At 42.1% G+C, this 22,206-nt stretch overlaps 1 protein-coding gene across 1 annotated transcript in view; it reads right to left on the bottom strand.

Moving 5' to 3' along the window:
- Positions 1–21,963, bottom strand: part of KCNK13 (potassium two pore domain channel subfamily K member 13) — a 60,095-nt gene extending 38,132 nt beyond the window's left edge. Inside the window, exon 1 of the mRNA XM_051621268.1 lies at positions 21,627–21,963. Within this exon, the coding sequence (XP_051477228.1) occupies positions 21,627–21,963 (337 nt within the window). The remainder of the gene's footprint in view (positions 1–21,626) is intronic.
- Between the last annotated feature and the right edge of the window lie 243 nt (positions 21,964–22,206).

Here is a 22,206-nt window from a genome sequence, read left to right as displayed (position 1 = left end):
TAAGAGTTTGGGCAGCAGACAGAGGTGTTAATTCAAGTTAGTCTAAAACAAGACCAGTCTGAAAAAACATCTGTGTATTTTGTTTGACACCAATCAGCAGATACACATTGCCCAGCACTCAGCAATGTAGCTGTTGATAAGACAGCATGAGATTACTTTTGTGAAATTAAGGGGATCAGAAGACACTTAATGGTTACTGCAAAGTTGGCTGGCTGAGGGAGTAAAAGGAAAAAATTAAAGAAAACTGAGTTATAGTAAAAGAATTAAAATAAAAATATATATAATTGATAGGGTCTCAGTAGAGTTTCACAGAATCTTAGGGGTTGGAAGGGACCTCAGGCTGGAAGAGACCTCAGCCTCCTCTCCAGCGAAGGAGACTCCACACCCTCTCTGGGCAGCCTGTTCCAGGGCTCTGTCACTCTCACAGTAAAGAAGTTTTTTCTGATGTTTACGTGGAACCTCCTATGCTCCAGTTTGCACCCATTGCCCCTTGTCCTGTCACTGGTCATCACTGAAAAAAGCCTGGCTCTGTCCTCCTGAGACCTCATGAATTAAGGACAAAAAGCCACGTGGTTCAGGCTTCACACTTCATGCATACAGTTGACTAATGACCATGAAACTGTTTTTGTCATGGCTCATTATGTCATGTCCAAGGGGATAAAGATTGTTTTCCCAACAAAATGCTCTTAATTTAGTGAAACTAAACCGGTATCAGTTACAATCCAGAAAGGTTCAAAGGGGATAATAATCTCTAAAATGCTGTTGGGTTGTTTTTTATTGCTACTTTGTGCATGTTTTGACAGTAATCACTGAGGTTTTTGATGCTTCCAGAGGTTCCCATGGTGCTGTTATGAGAAGTTTTGGCGGGTTCTGCAGTTCTTAGATCAATAGCAAAGATTTATTCAACAGCAAGTATTTATTCTTTTCCTTCACACACCAAAGCTTCAAGCCTACATATTTTTGTCATAATAACCTTAAAAAGAAAATGTAAAATGTAGAAGCACATAGATACTAAACCCAAAATTTTGTTGATCTAAAAAATAGCCATCCTTTTGTCCTTCTGAGAACTGATTGTGGTTCTGTTACTTCAGGGTAATCACTGAGGATGTGTAAGATGAAGGAAGCATCAGTATGAATCTGGATTGTATGTCAGACACCTGTCTACAGCACCATTCCATTAAGGCATCCCCTCTGAGGGGGATTTACTTCTCTGAATGGACTGGTTACAACTAGCATTGCGTTCTCCACTTCAGAAGTTTAATTCTGAAATTAAAAACCCTATTGCTACTGCTTCTGTTTGACCAAAACTGAATTGATGATTTTAGAATACAAAACCTAATCAGTTCATGGTATTCCAGGGTCTGACACATCCTATTGCAGTAATTGTGGAGTGTTTTATTATGCATATACTCTGCTGAGCACCTTTTTCTTTTACACCTCCTAGTTCTGTGGAACCTTGCATAGATTTACTTTTCTAAATGTCCTCTGAAACAGCAGGTGCTGAAGACAACACGTTGTGAGAAAATGAATGGGGGTGCCCCCTCCCTGGAAGTGTTCAAGGCCAGGTTGATGAGGCTTTGAGCAACCTGGTCTAGTGGAACGTCTCTCTGCCCATGCAGGGGGGTCAGAACTAGATGATCTTTAAGGTCCTTTTCCAACCCAAACTATTCTAGGATTCCATGATTCTAAAATTAGTATTAGTATGGTTAAAAAGTCTTTGGCCCTTCTTTTGAAATGACTGTTTTCTAAGTACTTAAAAGTTGTATTTGATGTAAATGGGACTTTTGCTTCTCTCTGTAGGTCTTTTGATCACCTCCTAATTAATGAAGTAATGACAGCCAATTACACATACATCTAACACAAAGCATACTGTTAAAGGTTGTTATACCCACTTCACTTTATTTTCTTGCATGCTAACACAATGTTGTGACCTTAACATTTTCTGCTTTACTGCTGCTGGGAGCATTAATCAGTGAAGTTATTGAATTATAACATTTTAATTAAGTGGCAATTAAATACGAAGAGCTGAAATGTCTGTGTAACTCACGTCTCTCAGGATGTTTCTTCCAAACAAAGTCTACAAAAGACTTAAAATGCATTATGATTCTCTTGTTTTGCTACGGACAAAGCCTCATTAAAGACATGAAAGGGAGCTACAGACCTCTCTGCAGGGCTAAATCCATGTTTTGTCTCTGATTTGAGATACCTGTTCTCTGTTACTGTACCTTGTGCAAGAGCTTGAGCCTCAGAAATGGTGGGGAGGCCCACTTTGCTTTCTTATGTTCACATCCATCAGCACTGTCAGGTTTTTTGGCAAGGAGGATTTGAATTTGAGTCTATGGCTAAGCCAGAGGCTTCTGACATCCTCTATGGAACAAAAAAGTTTGTTTTCTCTGGATTTAAGTTGAATTCTGTTGGTCACCGTAGATGAACTTCACCAGGCAGAACAAACTGACTTCTTACCAAGTCCCATAATAGTTACTTGACACGAACACAAGCCCATGTTGCCAGGGGCTTGATTTGTTTCCAAGTTTAAAAATAGAGTATCTTTTTAAAAATGAAAAACAATAAGGGAACAAATAAAGAAAACTACTTATGTTCTAATTGTTTCTACAAAGTGGAATTAACTAGGAATTTTCTAACAAAACATTTTTTCACAGGAAAATAACAAAGCATCAAACCCAAGTGGTTCACAGAAACATTTTGGTTTTGACATATTTTTCCCAAAACAGAAACAGGATTATGACAAATGAGAAGTCGTCTTCCTCAGTGGTCTGCTAAAGACCTGGTTTCCCGGCATGTGGCTGAGAGACAGCCCTGATCTGTGGGTTCTGCAGTGACAAGTAACTTGTAATCTCAAAACAACCTGTTGCAGAGCCAGAGTTTCATGATAGCCCAGCTGTGCTGGTGGCTCTCAGACACACATCATGTCTTGGGCTCCCTTTGGCATGGGGAGAAACTACCCTTATTCTGGAAAAGGTCTCTGACTGTCCTAATGTCAGAAACTTTGCAGAAACCACTCTCCTTTTTATATTCAGCAAGTGGAGTCCTTGCTGCACTTGGCAGCAGAATCCCTGACGTTACTTACTTGGCTACTCCATGTTGCTTTGAAAAACAAGATTTTTCAAAAGTATTCCTGCAGACAACTTTTTGTGCATGACCTGTAGAAACTTTTGGAGTCTCAGTGCAAATGGTATCTCAGGCCTGAGGTCACCTGCTTCCTCTAACTCCTTTAAGCATGTTGCTATTGCAAACTGTCCCTTAGCACTCTTAACTGAACACTAATGCTGTGTGCTGGGACCTTTCCAGAGTTTAAGCATTTAGGAATTACCACTTCCTAGCTAGCTTCTTTCTTAATAAAGCTGAGTGTCTTGTAAACAGTTCTGCTAAGGAACACACTCCTGTTTCATAACTTGGTCTGTAATTCTGAATTATGCCAAGTGCTGCAGAAATGGAGTCACAGATATCCTACAGCCTACTTTATCATTAAAGGGTAGATAAAATAAGGACCAGGTGTTTGGATTTACATGATTCCTGGTCAGAAACTGAAATTCAGCTGGAGTGAGGAGGAGATTGCCCCCTTAACATCTACCTCTTTGTAGGTGGTTATCTGCACCCCATGATTTTTGAGTAGAACATCCAGCCAGGGCCCACTAGGCAGTACATGGAACAGAAGAATGAGGAAGAAAGTATTTTTGTAGAAAACAAGTCCTTCCTTGGGACAAGAGGCACAATCCCCTGGCAGTGGGGGAACCGTGGGCTTGATACTGCAGGCCAGCAAGACAGCTCCTGCATCCCTGGTTATCGCAGACTCTTAGGCAGCCAGTATTAGATGAACACTTCTACATATTGCTTTGCCAAGAGCATCTTTCTTCACATAAATTGCAGGCATCAAACAAGGCAAAAGTGTTCTGTTTTTCCAGCTATATAATTGGGGCATGGATCCAATTAATAGATAGGACAACACTCAAAACAACACTGGGAGAGAAATTTGCAACCTATTTAAGACGCTATTTAAGATAAAAGGGAAATAAATTATGTGATTTTATGTTTCAGCCTGATCAGATGAGATTCCCATGCTGTGCATATGTATTGCTTTCCTGTAAATTTATTCCTGCCCTTGCAAGTGTCTTAGCCGCCCAACCTTTCTAACACCCCAGCAAGGCAAAAGCTGGCTTCTGACACCTGCAACCTACTTGCTGCAGACAGCTCTACCTCACACCACTGGTCTACACTGCGAGCAAGCACTGGGAAGTGCTTACAGAAGTCACAGCAGCTCTTCTTCTCACCCATGTTTCTTGCTTCAGTTGTTCTCTCTGCTGATCAGGTGCTGATTGTCTGTCAACTCTAGGATATCTCAAACTAATACTTACATGTTTCACACTTTTTTGTTTGTTTGTTTTTATTCTCACTATGTGAGAAGTTGACTTAATTTTGTCAGGATTGCAAACATTTTCCAATGATCCCCCTTTAATCGGCCAGGGAGGCAGTTCTAGGTATGAGACAATTGTATCTCAAAGCTCTAGCAGCAAATAAACACATCAGAAAGTGAGTTGATATTTTTCTGTGTTTCTGAGCTGTTAATTTTCCTGCTAGATTTGGGCTACTCCCTATCACTTCCTTCTTGTGCAACACATTCTGTCATGGAAAAAATGAAACTGTTGCTGATATAATGCATTTTCTTAAGAAAAAGTCCCCACAGATGAAAAAGCTCTACTTTAAGTCATTTATTCTAGCCAGGACTTTATAATAGAATCATAGAATTAAAGAATGGTTTGGGTTGGAAAGGACCTTAAAGATGATCTAGTTCCAACCCCCTGCATGGGCAGGAACACCTGCCACTAGACCAGGTTGCTCAAAGCCCCATCCCATCTCTTTGAAGCAGTTCCCTGTCCTTCTTGAACTGAGGGGCCCAGAACTGGACACAATACTCCAGATGTGGCCTCACCAAGGCAGAATAGAGGGGGAGGAGAACCTCTCTTGACCTACTAACCACACCCTTTCTAATACACCCGAGGATGCCATTGGCCTTCTTGGCCACAAGGGCACATTGCTGGCTCATGGTCATTTATGCAAGTAGTGAGTACCTGTGCTGCTGTTGAAGCTCAACAGGTGACTCCAAGCCTGTGAACCTCATCCTCAGCAGTTGCCTGCCTACTGATCCTTCACAGGGAGGTTCTTTTTCTCTGCATTGCCTTGATCACTACTGACCACCTCCCCTTCATTTTTGCCTGCTTGCTGCCCAGGGACCTGCTTTGAGAAGAGTGGTGATGCCCAGCTGACTGCAGTTCTTTCCTTCAGCATGAAGAGAAGATGAAAAATAGGACTTCTATCTACTTCTCTGACAGGGTATTTAGGTTAATATATACCTAGTACTAATGGATTATATTTGAGAGGTTTTATTCAATGGGAGCAAAATTGGATTTTTAAAGTCCAAGTCTGCATTGAAACATGACTGTAAAATCACCTGAGTAAACTGAGAAATCTGTTCTGTGTGTATTTTGAGTCATGCCAATGTTTTGTTTAGGGTGAGAAGGCTCTCCAGACAGGTTGTATAAAACATTTAATTTAGCCCCTTGAATGCTGGTAAGATAAAAAATTAATCTTAAAATTGTCTGCCCTTCAGTGGAACAGTCTCTCCAAGACATTATACAGACTTGTAGACTAGCTGAAATGCTATTTCAAAAAACAGTATTTTGTCCTTGATTTGAGTAGCCAAACACTTTACAATCCATACAGAAGTACCCTGCAAAAGATGGCTTTTAAACTGATTGCAAATTCAACCACCTTGTTATTTACATGCTCAACTAGAAACACCTCAGGAAAACAGCTCCAAAGTTTCTTCCATAAAACCTCACCCAGATTTTTTGTTTGTTGTTTTTTTTTTTCCAGTACCCTCCTGAATCTGTTCTCTAACCTGGAGATAATTCTCTCTGGGGGAGAGATAGGGGAAAAAACATTGCTAACAACAATTCTTACAAAAGGACTATTTGCAAAGCAGTAAGCCAGCTCTTGCTCCATAAATAACAAAATATTTAATATCTACTTATGACAAGCCTGTTACATGCTACCTCCTATTCCTCTGTTCTTTTTGATTCCAAAGATATTGGAAGGAACAAATATGGGGAACCTTGAAACTTTCACTAACGGCCCTCAGGAGTACATGAGTGCTCTCAGGAGTAAACGTTTCATTTCTTTGCATTACTGTAATACTAATAACTTCTGAAACACATTTCCCTCAACATTTTTTTATTTTTTTTAGATTATCTAGGAGTGCCTTGTCACCAGCACTGAAATACAGCAGTCCTGTCATGAAACAAGGCAGTAATGTCACAGGAAACATGAACCAGTGAGGAATCAGAGAACAGCCAGAATAGAGTGTCCAGCTGAAAATGTGGGGAGAATTCAGTTTACGTACCTGTACTAGAAGCATCCCAATTAAAACATACAATAGGCTAAAGTTTTGCTCTTACAGAGGGCACCAGGACAGTTCTAATGACTCAGGGCTTTGGTTTACAGCTCATCTGGAAAGCAGTGTCTCTGTCAGCCCAAGGATATTTGAATTTGTGGTGAAGTAGCACTTCAGAGGAACGAACAGCCAGCTACTGCTTGCTGGAGCATGTAGGTCTTAAGAACCTTCTCATTAAGCTACAGACCAGGCTTGCACCTGCTTACTTTATGAACCAAGATATTACAGCCTCAGATGATGCAGACACTAGTTCTTTCAGCAGATGAAAATTCCTATTTCAAGCATTACACATAAAAGATGACAGGAAGAAAGGCAGCCTGTATAACAAAATTAGCTCCTACTTTGAAAAAGAGAGAAACTGGCTGTTACAAAATACAGTTTTTCTTATGAGAAACAGCACCACAGTCCTACTGCACAGCACACAGGGAATGGAAAAGAGATGTGATACAGGGAGAATACAATAGCAAGGAACAAAAAGGAAATAATTAATTTGCAATATGAAAGAAAAGTTCCATTTAAAGAGAAGATTATAGCCTAACGGCACTATCCTATTTGTATTTTTATAGAAGTAACTTCAGAAAAAAAAAAATCAGTTTCTACTTGTAACTGAACTATAACATTTCCTTATTTTCAAAGTAATTCATGGAACATGTCAGGTTTGCTCTAAGTAGCTTGAGATTTTTTAACTCAGCTATGTAAGTAACTTCACGTGTGTACTTAAGAACATGGAATTCCTATCATGCCAGTTCAGTATTATCCTCTACCAGACAAAAGCAGCAAAGCTCAGCTGTCTGTGCAGGCTACATCTACACTGCTGGCATCAGTAAGAGAATCATGAGTACAGATGGACAAGGAACAGTCTTTTTTAGCAAGAAGGCTGGACAGCTGTTCAAGTTCTGACTAATTACTCCAAAAACTGTTGCAGCAAAGTATAAAACGGATGCAAAGATATGCTTAAAATAGAAGATTTTTTTTTTAGGCTGCATCTTTAGCACATTTCAATTGAGTGTTTTCCTACTAATTTACTTTTTTATGTTACAGTTTTACAGTGAAGCAATACTTTCCACTTTTTAGCTTTCTAATAACTGGAGATAACTGATTTTCCACAGAATTGCTTTCTATTGAAATGTGTCACACTTTAAATGCTCATAATTTCTTTTTTGTGAATAGAATCACAGTTAGGGTCTTATTAACATTCTTCCTGTAAGAATGAAACCACCTCAAACTTTTGAGGCAAGAAGCCTGGGCTATCTTGCAATCAACAGCACCTTCTGATATATTGACTTTTCACAAGTAAAAAAAAACTGAAACACTTCCACAAGCTACACTCCTTCTTCAGGGGTAACAGTGTGAAATCAATGGAACACTTAAGCCACGCAAACGCTATAAAAATCCTAACCTTACAGTAATTAATATTTCTTCTGGAAATCTAAATTATATTCAAGGAATATAATTTTAAAATAATACTGTTAATATATAAAAGTGGTTTTTTTTCAGTTTTTATATTGAAACAATTCAGTTTTGAAGTATTTTTTACTGTGCAGAAAAAGCTTTACTATATTAACTGTTGCTGCGTCAGTCACCTGCTTCACTTCAACAGCTGAAATAACTCCACTGAATAAACAGCACTATCCACATGAATATAAAACAGTAATCAAAGCCTTTATTTTCAGTATTTTATATCTTGACTAAACTATTCTACAGTTCAGTTAAGATGGTCAGCTATTATTGGGATTTCAGTTTGCAACCCTTAAGTCTATATTAAAGTCTCTTTCTTACTTTTCTGGAATGTTTCCACTACATGGTATACCCAGACCTTCTTCACTCCTGCACCCACAATCACTATGTAATTGTGGTCAATTATTGATTTTCTTTTCTCCACCCAACTTATCCCACTTCATGACATGTCTAATATTTCCTGATTAAACTTTGCTTTTCAATTAAAAAAGTAATTTTCCCTCCAGGAAACAGGAAAGCTTAGTACTGCATGTGTCCCCACTCTAGTCAGAAAATCCTCATTTGCTGTGTGTTCCAATACATGGAATTGATCTCCAGCTTAGCCTGTGGCATGCTCCTCAGAAAATGTCTGGCTTGGAAAATTATAGATGCCTTAGAAGCAAATATTAGGCAGAAGTAGTAGAATTATAGCAGGGAGGAGATCTTTTCACAGGGTGAGTAATCTGGGGAGTGGCCCACCTGGAGAAGGGACCCATTCTCCATCTGGCCCATCTGGAAAAAGCCAACATCTACCAGAGCTTTCCTTGGCCTGATACTGACATGCTCAGTCTTTGACAGGGAGCTGAAAAAGCAGCCACGAGCACGGTGCGTTTCCTAACCTACTCACCCTTCTGAAAAGGCTGCAGTGTTGGTACAACATTCCTTCCAGCGTTCACCCAGCAAAGTCACACCATGTCCTTTGGAAACACAGACCTCCTACAAAGGTCCCTGCTGCACATCACCTGAAGGACTATGTTCCATTTTCAGCAGTGTTTTGTGCAAAATATGCCTTGGCTTGGGATTAGGCAGACTTTCAGAAAGATTAATCGTGTTAAATCACTCCTGAATATAGGATTCCAAAAATTTCAGATTTTGAGACTTAGTATCTGTTTGTGTCTGAAAGGTGGGATCCCACAACAGTGGCCTCAGCCACATCCCACCCCTATATGAAGGCAGTGTCTGGGCTTCACCCTTCCTCCCTGTATTTTCCCCCATCCCCTGGTTTCTGCAAGAAGACTATGCAAATGTAGACCCCAAAAGTGAGCAATGGTTTACTTTGCAAGGTGTCTCTTTTGAACAGGTGGGAGATGAAGGGATCAGTGGAGGATAGCCACTGAATGGTTTAAATGGAATTGCACTGCCTTAATTCTTCATCTGTTGAGCATGGGTAACAGCACTTTCCTCCTGCTCTTTGCCTCTAAGTCATACTAGTATCTATAAAATGGGCAGAAGGAGGTAGAATTAATTACAGCTGCCCAAATAGAGTCTTCCAGCAAAGTACTTAGCTCCTTACAGGACCAAATTTGTCAAAGTAAAGATCTGTTTATTTTTAGCTGTGTTTTTTATTTTTCCACCTTTTTTTTTTTTCCATCAGCAGTAAAGATGTTGTTATATCTCATTTCACTGCTTTAATTAAGTGCTTCTTGGTGTGTGATCAGTTCTATTTTAGGCTGGTTTAAGTTTTATTTAAGACGTATAGTAAGCAGGGTCACAACACTAGACATGTCAAAGCCTGTTTCATCCTAGTATTAAAATGCTGCTTTGATTTCCTGAAGGTTGAAAAATCGTACAAAGTTTCATGTAAATTTGTCACAAAATTCTTTTTATCTGCATTCTAAAAATACAAGTGAAAACCCAACAAAGAACCAGATTCTATAGGCAGTGTGCTTAACACCTTGCCTGTTTGGTTTTTATTTTGAGGACAACAGGGATAATGAGTACAACAGTATCATAGAACTTGGGGAAAAAAGCTCTGGCAGAGGCATAAAAAGGTCATTTAGTCCATTCACTGCCCAGTGGTGGAATTAAAGATTCCAGCGTCATTCCTGCAGGGTGTCTGGCTGACCTGGGTGTAAAGGACTTGGACTGCATTCCCAGGGAGACTGCACAACTGCTTTACTTTAGTTAGTGTTAGAAAACTTTTTCTCATGTATAACCTGAATAATTTTTGTTGCAATTTAAGCTCATTAACCTATGTCCTAGCTGCCGTGTGCTTAGAGAATAGTATTCAATCCTTCCTGCATGGTATTTCCATATATTATGTTCTACCTCACTAATTCTCTTCCTTCAGCTGTGCAAGTTACATGATTTCTTCCCATTTTTGCCTAAGTTCTGTTTTCTAGATGTCTGATCATACCAACCATTTCCTTCTAGACCATGTTTTTAGAAGTGAAGCAGCCCAAATCTGAAAACTGTATTCCAGACAATGTCTCCCATTACAGCATATAGTGGAAATATTACCCTGCAATTGTCTTCATATATTTCAATGTGATTTTAAATTTTTTTTTTTTTTTTTTTTTTTTTACAACAAAGGCATAGCAACAGTTCTGGACTGCAGAAGGCACAGGACTCTGCAGAAACCCATTTGAGACATCCTTCTATTCTGACAGAGATCCAACAAAAACTAGTCAATGAATACAATCGCCAGCTGGTCCCACTGCTAATCCATCACAATCACATTTCCTCAGGTTGCTTATCAAATGTGAGGCAATGTCAACAGTCATACTAAAGTCCAGATAACTGGTATCAGTTGCCTTTTTCTTATCCACAGGGCTACTGACCTTGTCATACAACAAAATAGATTACATTTGTATGATCTACTTTTTTGTAATTTCATATTCATCATTACTTGACTCCTTGTTGCCATTGTGATATTTACAAATAGATGATCTGATTACCCACTAAGGCAATTTTCAGTGAATTAAGGTTAATTTGTTTGGGCTATAATTTTCTTTTTTAATTCCTTCCTGTTTACCATAATAAGTTGCCTGGAATTTCAGCCCCTTCCATGAATTGCCAAAGGGCTCCTTATTTCTTCAGTAATTTTTTTTTATATTCTAGAATGCAGTTGTATTAGCTCAAATTGTTTGAAAAGATCTGACAGATTCAAGCATTCTAAACCATTCTTTTACTTTCCCCTTTATCGTAAGTGTTAATTGTACCACACACCAGTTCAGAGTTGAAGTCTTCATGAGACTGATGCAGAAAAAGGCATTAAACACTTCAGCCTTCTTGAATCATTTGTTGAGAGCTCTTCCTCTTTTCTACACAGCAGACCAATTTTTTTCTTGTCATTCTCATAATTATTGTGCTGGTGAATGAGTTCACAAGAGACTTGATACCCCTTGCTAATAGCATCATGTTTTGAGGGGCTGGACTTCATATTCTGTTCCTGTGTTTCCATATTATTCCTTGTATTTGTCTTCACTGGTTTAATTTTCTACCCATTTGCTATATGCTTTCTTCTTGAGACTGAAATCAATAACTAACTTAAAATTTAGACATTTTGGCCTTTGATTACAGTTCCTGTCCTCCTCCTGCTTTTGGATCAATTAAGCCAGCAGCATTCCTGTCTTTTGCCCAAGCAACTGGTAGTCTGTCTTAACTAACTTTTTCTTTAGTTTTGGTTCCTCTCAGATTGCACACTGCAGATCTCTGAGTTCAGTAAAAGTTTTTCTCTTGAAATCCCCTGATTTTCTGTTCTTCCTCCTTCTCCTCAGAATAATAATGAACTCTGCCACTCTGTGAACACACAAGTTGCCTTCTACACTTGCAATAAACTAGGTTAGAGTAAAATCCAGAAAGAACTTCTTGTAAGTTGCTTATGTTAAAAACTTGCTAGAAAACTTGTGCTCATTTCCCAGCAGATACACCTGTCAATAGATAAATCCCCTATTATGATCAAGTCATGCCCTGGAGAATCTTGCCAGCTCTTCACAAAAAACCCTAATTCCAGTCTTCCTGAGAGGGTGTAACTGATAAAATTATTTCCTCTCCAGAATTCAGAGTGCTTTTAACTACTTGCTGGTCTTAAAAAGAGAGAGAATCTGCAGCAGAGAAGGTATAGTCAGTGTTGCCAACAGTGGTGTGCTGGTTTGGTTCTGCTACTGCCTGGGCACCAAGCATTTGATTGCTAGGGTGGGATTTATTTCACCTACATTTCAACACCAACAAGCATCTACCTTTGCATTTGACACACCAGCTGATTTTTTCCAGTTAGGAAAGAGGAACAGACACATCAGGACATATTGCTTCATCTAACCTATTTCAGATATCCTCTGTAAAACTGGATGATTTGAAGATCACTTGAAGACTCCGGCACTAACAGAAGTAAGAAAATGTATGCAGGAGAACTGACCTGGACTTCCCTCTAACCTTGTGGGTTACAACCATGCGGTTCAACCTTGTGCTTTAACCAGTGTTTAAGAGAGAACAGGCTAGGCCATCACCCCTGTGACCTTTTTTAGATCTTGCTTGTAAAAGGATTTCCAGGTTGATTTAATTTTATACTTCCTTTCTGTTACATGGTTTGCTTTGTTTAAAGATTTCTACTATGTTCTGCATATAGCAGAGACTGGTGGCCATCCTGTCATTATAACTGCTGTTCTCCTTTTCACATTTTTTCCTGCGTTTGTGCTTTACAGAGATCTGTTGTATGTTACCAAAAATTTCAGTGAATGTCATAGTGAAACATTCACTTGAGCACTAAGTCTTTCAAAGGCAGGTTATGTTCTAGTTTAACAAATGCAGTCCTAGGTTGGCAGCAATTACAAGTGAGTTGACAAGTGCTTGGTAGTCTCTGTAAACCAAATAAATAGCTTCAGTTTACTTTCAACTTTTCTAAAGCATCAGCCTAAGCATGGGGAGGGTGAGGTGATGGGGGAGAAAAAGCATGGGAATGAAAAGCAAAGATTCTTTTGCTCTTGGGGTGCCTTTTCTGAAGCACCCTCCCAAGCCCAAGGGAAGGGAATTGGTCCCACCCTCACTTTCAGAGCACACACATCTTTTAGCCTCCCAGGGCTATCAATACAGGACTATTACAATGTGTTTTTAAAGATATCCTATAATTATTGAAAGACTTGGTTATGTACACTACACAAAACTTCCTTCTCCCAGTACCAAAATGAGAGAGGAAACATTCTTCCCTTTTTCACTCTGCCAGCTCCCAGCATGTCAAATAAACTTTCTTGTTCTTCAAGCCTTGTTGTTCCTCTTTCTTTTGTAGTGCCACTTTTAAGACATCTATTGAGTGAGGTATTTTTATATTTAATTACAATCCTCTTTCTCTTTGCAGGCCTCTTAATGCAAACGCTACATTGTTTAGAAAACAAAAACAAAACCTGTTCTGTTCTAGTTACACAAGGAAGGCCAGCAGGATTGTTTCAACACCTTCAGAAAAAAACAGCCTCCAAACCAATCTGTGTCACTTTTTTTTTTCTCATTTTGTTTCTTGAATATCTGTGAAATATTTAAAAGCAAAATTCTCCCTTCTAAATTGCATATCCTTGTTCAATGACACTTACTCAGCCAGATGCACTTTTCACTTTTAATTTATCACCATACAATTTTTGATACATAAATTACTGCAATGACATTTTTGTGAAGCTATTTCTTATACTCTATTTCTGCTCATCAGAATTCCTAGTTTTCTGCACCGAAACAATGAGATCTCTGAATATTTGGCATAATGGAAACTAATTCTAATTTTTAAAGTATGCCAAAAGGGAAAGGACAGCAGACAGAAACCTGTATTCCACCTTTTCAGGGTACAAGTGGAATATGCAAGCCAAGTCAGAGGCTGCAGGATGTGGTGGATTCAAAGGGAGAGAGAGAATGGGTGTCACACTGAATCAAGCAGTCATGACCTGCACTGATATTTGGGGTATTGGTATTCTTCTGGTCACTCCACAATAGAAGAAAGCAGGAAAACTGTCAATACATTACCTTCAACAGAGCTTGTTGGAAATAAATGTTTTCTTTCTAATTGTTTATCTGAAAGAGAATCTGAACAGCCTGGTGTAATCTTTGCACTTCTGCTGGTGAGTATGGCAAGATGACAAAAAGCACTTTATATGCATGAAAGGGACTCAGAGGATTAGTGGTTTCAGGAATGTAATCTGGTCCTTGCATGCTCTCGTTCTGTAGATTGTACCAGGGAGAAAACAGGCACCTCAGAAGGGTATCTTAAAAAGCCCCCATGCTGAACAGGATGGTCTTCAGAGGAATGTTTCCACTGACAGCAACCTTGGTGAAAAACATCTTGGAATCAGTGAAGGATCCATAAAATTGAAAATTACATACACGTTGCCTCCACTAAATGTAACGGGGTCAAATCCAGTTGGCAGTTGGTCACCAGTGGTGTCCAGAGCACATCCAGAGGAGAGCAACCAAGCTGGTGAAGGGTCTAGAGAACGAGGCATACAAGGAGCAGCTGAGAGAACTGGAGATGTTTAGTTTGGAGAAGAGAAGGCTAAGGGGAGACCTCATTGCCCTCTACAACTACCTGAGAGGAGGTTGTAGGGAGGTGGGTGTTGGGCTTTTCTCCCAAGTAAATAACAATAGGACTAGAGGAAATGGCCTGAAGTTGTGGCAGGGAACAGGTTCAGACTGGATGTTAGGAAAAATTTCTACACTGAAAGCATGGTGAGACACTGGAACAGCCTGCCCAGGGAGGTGGTTAAGTCACCATCCTTGGAGGTATTCAAGAAATGTGTAGATGTGGCACTTCAGAGCATGCTCTCGAGGATGATATTGTGGGGTTTGGGTTTTTTTTTTTTTGTGGGTGGTTTTTGGTGGGGTATGTGTTTGTGTGGTTTGGTTGGTTGGTTGTTTTTTTGTTTGGTTGGTTTTGGATTGGTTTGGTTTTTTGTGTTGATGGTTGGACTTGGTGATCTCAGAGGTCCTTTCCAACCATGATGATTCTGTGATTCTGTGGTTCTGTAACCTTCATCAAGAATTGCCAGCATTTAAGAGCTAAGGTCAACGCAGGGAACTGAAACCCCAGCTCCCCTTCTTGTGGCAGAACTTCAATCACTATGGTTTATGCAATAGCTGCATGCCACTGTTTTTAAGGAAGAGGGATGTCTTTAAAATCAAATTTATAGGAGGTTGCATTTGCGACAGGATTCAAAGTCTGATGGTGTCTTCTGAAGCTCATGATTAGGCAACTGACATTCATGACAAAAGTGACAATACACTTTATGAGCATAAAAATGATCTTAGCCTCTCTAAGTCAAAGAACAGCCCTGTTCTCACTGTTGGACTTCATAAAGTGAAGCAGAGAGATGACACACTTTATTAATAAACAAGAGACACAGCTAGGAGGGTAACTAAAAGCACTGACTTGTATTGTTTTCCTCCAAATGGTAGGACAGACTTGCCACATATGCTCAGCTTTCTTGGAAGTGTGGGCTCACCAAGAATAAAGGGAAGACCAGAATCTATAACAGGAAAAAAAGAGAAAACTAATGAAACGATGAAAAAGAAAACGCTAGTTCCTGTGAACTTCTCTCGCTGTCTCACCTGGGATGATGGAGCCCACATTATGGCTCAGTGGCTAAAGCAGGTGGTTTTGAGTCATGAGGGCTGCTTGCAGCATAAACGATACTTAAAGAAGAAAAGCGTTAGCTGGGAGAACAACACACCTTGTGCTGTACAAATTCAAACAGTTCAGGCATGGTAGGGTTAGTAATAGCACATCCTTTGGTCTCTGTGACACCAGGAGTAGGCTTGGCCCTTGGCCCCAGGTGGAGCATTCAGTGCAGTCATCACCCTTTGTTCACTCCACCTATAATACAGACAGGGTGATCTCAAGGCTGCAAGCAGTAGCCCAGCTCTCTGGTTTTAATGACCTCAGTGGTTTGCTGGCCATTATCCCACACTCACATTATATTTTTTGCACAGCTGTGCCCACTCAATAGTAAGTACTGCAGTTACACAGGTGAAAATGAGAGAAGAGGCACTTTGACATTGATCAGCACTCCCTCCCTCCACTGCATGGCAGCCTGCTGGAACATGGACAGTGTGGCTGTCTCACCACATGAAGACTTCCCAGTTGGTAAAGGATGCTCCCATCAGCAACCCTGTCTAGGCTGCTTACAGAAGATGCTGCAACTCCTTCTACCCCTTCATTACACTGTGCAGTTGCTCATAATTCTCTATGGTAAAAATCTCACCCTCTGTCCCAGGAAACTACTTCTTGGGCCTCAGGTAATTCATCTGTGGACAAAGCTCTTTTCTCACCTTGAACCTCTGCTATGAAGACAGGCTGAGAGAGTTGAGGCTGTTCAGCCTGGAGAAGAGAAAGCTCCTGGGAGACCTTACAGAGGGCTTCCGGTACTTGAAAGGGGCCTACAGGAAAGCTGAGGAGGGGCTTTTCATCAGAGAAGGCAGTGATAGGACAAGGGGTTATGATTTTAAATTGAAAAAGGGGAGATTTAGGTTAGACATCAGGAGGAAATTCTTCACCATGAGGGTAGTATGGCACTGGAACAGGTTCCCCAGGGAGGTTGTTGATGCCCCTTCCCTGGAGGAGTTCAAGGCCAGGTTGGATGAAGCCTGTGCAGCCTGGTCTAGTGTGAGGTGTCCCTGCTCATAGCTGGGAGACTGGAACCTGATGATCTTTAAGGTCCTTTCCAACATTAACCATTCTATGATTCTGTTCATTCTATGAAATGACAAGAGACAACAGGCACAAACTGAAATGCAGGAAATTCCCTTTGAACGGGTGAAGAAAGACCGATTTTACTGTGAGGGTGGTCAAACACTGGCACAGGTTGCCCCGAGACCTTATGGAATTTCCATCTACAGAGTTATCCAAAGCCCCCAGGATACGGCCCTGAGCTGACCCTGCTGGGAGTGTGGGGGTTATACTAGATAATCTCCCCCTTCAACCTCCACCAGCCTGTGAAAAGAGCAGCCATATCATACAGCAGTTTGAGGAGCTGCTTCAGGCTATGACTATGACAAGATGTATTTTGTTCCATTTACAGTTAAAGGAAACAGGTTTTAATCAAGATCATAATAAGAACTGGGGTAGGCATAGGTGCTTTTCAAAAAAAAAAAGGAAACAAGGTCCTTTTCAATCTTCTTAAGTTATTCAAAGAAAAACTCCTGTACATGAGATAACAGTGTCTTGATGCATTGATAAATTCTTCATTTGATGCAACTGAAGTCAGTAACAGTTTTTACCAATGGTTTCAAAGAGCAGAGGAGGATGCAGATCTCCCAGTATGCTAACCCTCTGTGTTACTCAAGGGTAGCAGTGTCTGCCTGTTTCCAGTGGAATTGAGGGTACCCAGGTGTCTGTCACAAAAGATAAGCAGTGATCCAATGTTTAGACCTGCAAACACAGCAGCTCCCTGCCTCTTGGAAGCACAACTGTCCAAAGGTACCACAGAGGTCCTTAGATATCAGAGTGCCTGCTCATGATTGCAACCTTACAACCTCATGCTGATGAACACCCAGACCCTACCAAATGCTGCAACCCCCTGTATAAACTGCATAAACATTCACTGAAGTGCAAATTGGGAGTTAGATCTGGTTTTACTTTTTGGTCTGCAGAATATTTTATTCGTCTGTGCAAAGTGGAAGAGTTTTAACAGAAAATCCTGACAGTTGCAGCTTAAAACTATTTGCCAGACTGGTGGTCAGGCCACTCTGCTGAGACATGGGGATGTTGCTTCAAGTCCTTGCTGAGAAAGCTTGGAGAAGAGAAGGCTCTGGGGAGACTTCACAGCTGCCTGTCAGTACCCAAAGGGGCCTACAGGAGAGCTGGGGAGGGACTTTTTACAAGGGCATGTAGATAGGACAAGTGGTAATGGTTTTGAAGTGGAAAAGGGTAGATTTAGGTTAGACATTAGGAAGAAATTCTTTACTGTGAGGGTGGTGGAACAGGTTGCCCAGGGCAGTTGTGCCCAGGCCTCATCCCTGGAAGTTTTCAAGGCCAAGTTGGATGGGGCTTTGAGCAACCTGGTCTAGTGGCAGGTGTCCCTGCCCAAGGCAGGAGGGTTGGAACTAGATGATCTTTAAGGTCCCTTCCAACCCAAAACCACTCTATGATTCCATGATTCTGTGATCTGATCTTTCTCATCCTGAGACAGTACTACTGCCACCCAATTTTTAGTCAAAAGGGACACCACCTTCTGTGACAAAGGGCTGATGGGAAACTAAAGTAAATTAACTGAGGAGCTCACTACACATGTGTGTGATCCTCCCTGCAGGTTAAGAGTTAGGCACAAGCCTTCCAACCCTTTCTTCCTTGGGATCACCTCCTGGCTAGTCTTGGTAGTGTCCCAGCTGGGCAGGTATTTGTGGTTACCTTCTTACTTATTGTATAGTTAACCTCAGTGCTGGATTACACTAAGAAAAAGACACATCAAAGTTAGGAGCACTGACAGGAATAAGCCCTTTTATAGAACAAATTCTACATTACTAAACTGAGAAAAGACAAAATATTTGTTATTAGTTCAGCTCTGTTTAGCTTTGTGTTTTCTTAACAAATGAAATCTGGCTGGCTATATATAGTTTTGACCACCTGACTTGATGCACTGATGTCATGCTCCATGATCTATCTGACAAACATTTCATGTGAATCTTAATTAAAAAGACAGTATTATTCCCTTAGACATTGCAAAACTCTTATTTCCTCTGAAAGCCAAAAATACATTATGGTATTTCTTTCTAGCTAAAGCACAAGGCAGCAACTGATGCTACAGTTAATGTCTGAGTGATGCTTCAGCAGCCCATCAGAATGGCTAAGTTTGCATCCTTTACTGCAGAAGAAAGAAATTTACTTTGGTGAAGTAACATAATAATTTCCACCATGCAAGAGTAAAGAAAAAGGTTACAAAAAGAAATACAAGACAACTGCTTTTGCAACAATTTACCTGCTCAATCAAAAGCTTCTCCACCAGCACATACTAGTGAGTGTAGGTTAGCTGGTATTAAGAATAAGCCATAAAAGCATGTATTACTGAATAAGTTATTTTAACTGAAGGCAACACATTTTATTTAGCTGTAGAAATGTATATTGCCACCAGAAGCGTAGACTGAAAAACATGAAATAACCCTTCCACTTTCCTCAGAACTAGCAAAGTTGCAGCTGGTGTAATACATTAATTTTGGGGCACTGCACTGGGGCATGAAAGAAGACATGGACTGTTTGGAAAGGGCTGAGAAGAAAGAAAAAAAACAACTGAGATGTTTAAAAGATCTATAGTTAGGACCCCAATACAGTTAAAAATAAAATCAGTGTATAGCTGCAGAGCCTGCAGGGGAATGCTCCTGCATGGCACAGCTGGGGGGTTCTGGCTGAAGCACAAGAGTCTTGTGAATGTCTGGAGAGCCCAGCCCGCAGCACCAGCTAAAGATAAAGATCTGAAATGCACAATCAGTCTCATGAAGCAGCAGTGATACTGAGAACGTTAAGAGGGATGACATCGATATGATTGAATGCCACCGACAGGACTAAGAAAGAAGGATGTAATTGATGAAACACACCAGGAAAGTGACGCCATTGATAACACTGTGAAAGATCAACACCAGGTCAAAAGAAGGGACAGGATGTAAATCACCGGAGTCTATAGACCATACACTGAAGGAAAAAGGGTTCTTGAGGACATTTTCTGCAGAAACACTGACGGAGCTCTAAATTGTGGGCAATGGAAATCAGCAAGCAGAGAAATTACCAGGACGTGTGAGTGGGTAAGTGAATGCTTGTGTTTGCAGGCAGCTACAGTTAAGACCAGAGAAACCCTCTCTCCTTAACAACCTCATTTATGTAAAAGAAATATATATGTTTAGAACTACTGGCATCACTTAATACACGAGAAGTAACTGTATCACTGCAAAGGAGGGTTACAACATTATGGCTGTAATTGTGGCTGTAAAGTATTGTGGTTTTCTGAATTGAGAGAAGACTGAAAGGACACACGACAATGGTCTTTAAGCATCTAAGAGGGCTTCCTCCAGGTACGAAGGATGGTAAGACAAAAATAATTCAAGTCCCTGAACTTCAGCAAGAAAGGGGAACATCTTTTTCTGGTGACAATAATGCACAAGACTGGATTCATGGTGGAAGCTGTGGAATCTCCAACTGTGTGGGTTTGAAATGGCAGCTTGGACAAACACCTACCCGGAAAAAAAAACTTGTGTATAAGTTACCTCCTCTAGGAACAGGGGTGGACCAGGTAGACTTTGAAGATCTAGCCCCAGCTCTCTTTACTAAGATTTTCTAGCATCAACACTTTATTTTGATCATATGGGATCACACATTAAGGGAGATGTTACAATGGCAAACAAACTACAGCAGTTCACAAAAATGGGCTTAACAATGTTCTAAGTTACTTTAAATTACTAGCTCAACAGAACATTTAAGCATAGTTCTTGGGTCCTACAGATTTAAGGTCTAAGGACACAAAACACCCAAATCCTGATGTCCTGAGTAAATACGAAAGCAGCTCAATTACATCTTCCACAACAAAATTAACTCCAGACCTCACAAACTTGGTATTACGGAGAGATTGAGCATAACCACTGGAAAGCATCAGGTGTTCCACAAACTGCAGGACAGCACAAACTCTCACACGTCCCACATAAAGCAAGGTGTCTCAAAATTCCTCTTCAGGGAACCAGCATTAATGGAGATTTCCTGAAGAATTGCTGTTGGTAATTACACGATTATTCCTCAGTGTGTGTTTCACATGTGGAGGGAGACTAATGTGAATTGCAAGTACCATTACCAACATTTAGTGACCTCATTTGTCACAGTGGTAACTGCACACAAGATTGCCTGTCTTTAACTAAAGAAAGCTCCATTTCTTTGGGCCTTTTAGCTTCTCTGCAGCTGCCTGAACGAAGCCTTTCTGTTGACACCCAAGGGCTTCCTTATGTCAGGTCCTGGTGCTGTCCCTCTCATCAGCCCCTCCGGAATCTCTGTTCAATATCACGTTCCCCCAAAGGCACCTTCAGCCTGAATAAACTTGGGTTTATTCACAAAGGAAAGAAGCAGCACTCACCGACTTGTTGATGCTGCCTCAGAAAACAAGAAAAGCAAAAAGCCGAGTGGTTTGAAACCCAGCCTTACCAAGTCATACACTCTGCAGCTGGACACTACCAAATCTATTTTATGGTTCTTGTTAAGACCAGACTAGATCCTCAGAAAGGTCGCTTCTGAACTTACAGCCTGTGAAACCACTTTCCTCCAGGTGTTATATTTTATATAATTACATTGCCCAGAATCTAAAGACATGCGGTGTTTGCTGAAAGCTTTCGGCTCTGGGTGCGACTGTTCTTTCGCCAAGCCTGCCACCGCACGCCAGGTTCCTCCCGGCAGGCAAGCGGAACTCCCGGGGGGCCGCCCGGGGCCGCTGCCCTGCCCGCCCCGAGCACCGCGCCCCGCGGAGCAGCGGCCGCCGGGACCCCCGGGCCGCCCAGCGCGTCTGGGCGCTCTCCGCAGGTGCGGTGCTTCCCACGGCAGTGCCTCTTGGGCAGCCGGAGGGGAAAAAAGGAGCAGCGAGGAGACGGGACCATACCCGGCACCCGCACAAAGCCCGCTGGAAGCGCGCGGAGCTGGGGAGGAGAGAGGGGGCTGCTCGTCCCCGCCGCCCCGGCCCCCGCCCCGCCCGCCCCTCCGCGGCAGCTGCCGGGTCCCGCCGCTCACCTATAGTGGAAACGACGGTGCCCACGAAGTAGAAAGCGCCGGTGAAATCCCATCGGGGCCGGATGTCATCGACGCGGATGCCGGCCACGCTGGCCTCCTCGTACTCCCGGAGGAAGTGGCGGAGCTCGGCGCGGCTGAGGTTGTGGCGCCGGGTGAAGTTCTCCAGCCGCTCCTCCCAGCGCTCCTTGGCCTCCCGCTCCGTGGGCAGCTCGATGGCCGAGAAGACGGCGGCGCCGCACAGCATGTACAGCACGATCAGCACCGCCAGCAGGAGGAACCGCGCGTTGTCCGTGTTCAGGCGACCCGCGCTGGAGCAGCAGCCGCCGCCACACGCCATCCTCCGCCCCACGGGACCGGGCGGCCGCGCCGACACGCTACGTCGGGGCCCTCCGGCCGCCGGGCATCACGGCGCCGCCCGCCAGGCGTGCGCGGGGCCGCGGCCGCAGGGCTCGGGGCGCCGCGGCGCTCGGCGGAGGCGATGGGCGCTCCCGGGGGCAGGGCGATGCCCCGCTCCGTCTGCCGCGACCCCGCGGCGGAGCGACTTCGGGCTGCGACGCATCCTGCGGGCGAGGGAGCCCCT

This window comes from Apus apus, chromosome 5 (genome assembly GCF_020740795.1).
Source record: "Apus apus isolate bApuApu2 chromosome 5, bApuApu2.pri.cur, whole genome shotgun sequence".
Lineage (NCBI taxonomy): Eukaryota > Metazoa > Chordata > Aves > Apodiformes > Apodidae > Apus > Apus apus.
This window is presented reverse-complemented; position numbering and strand designations above follow the sequence as displayed.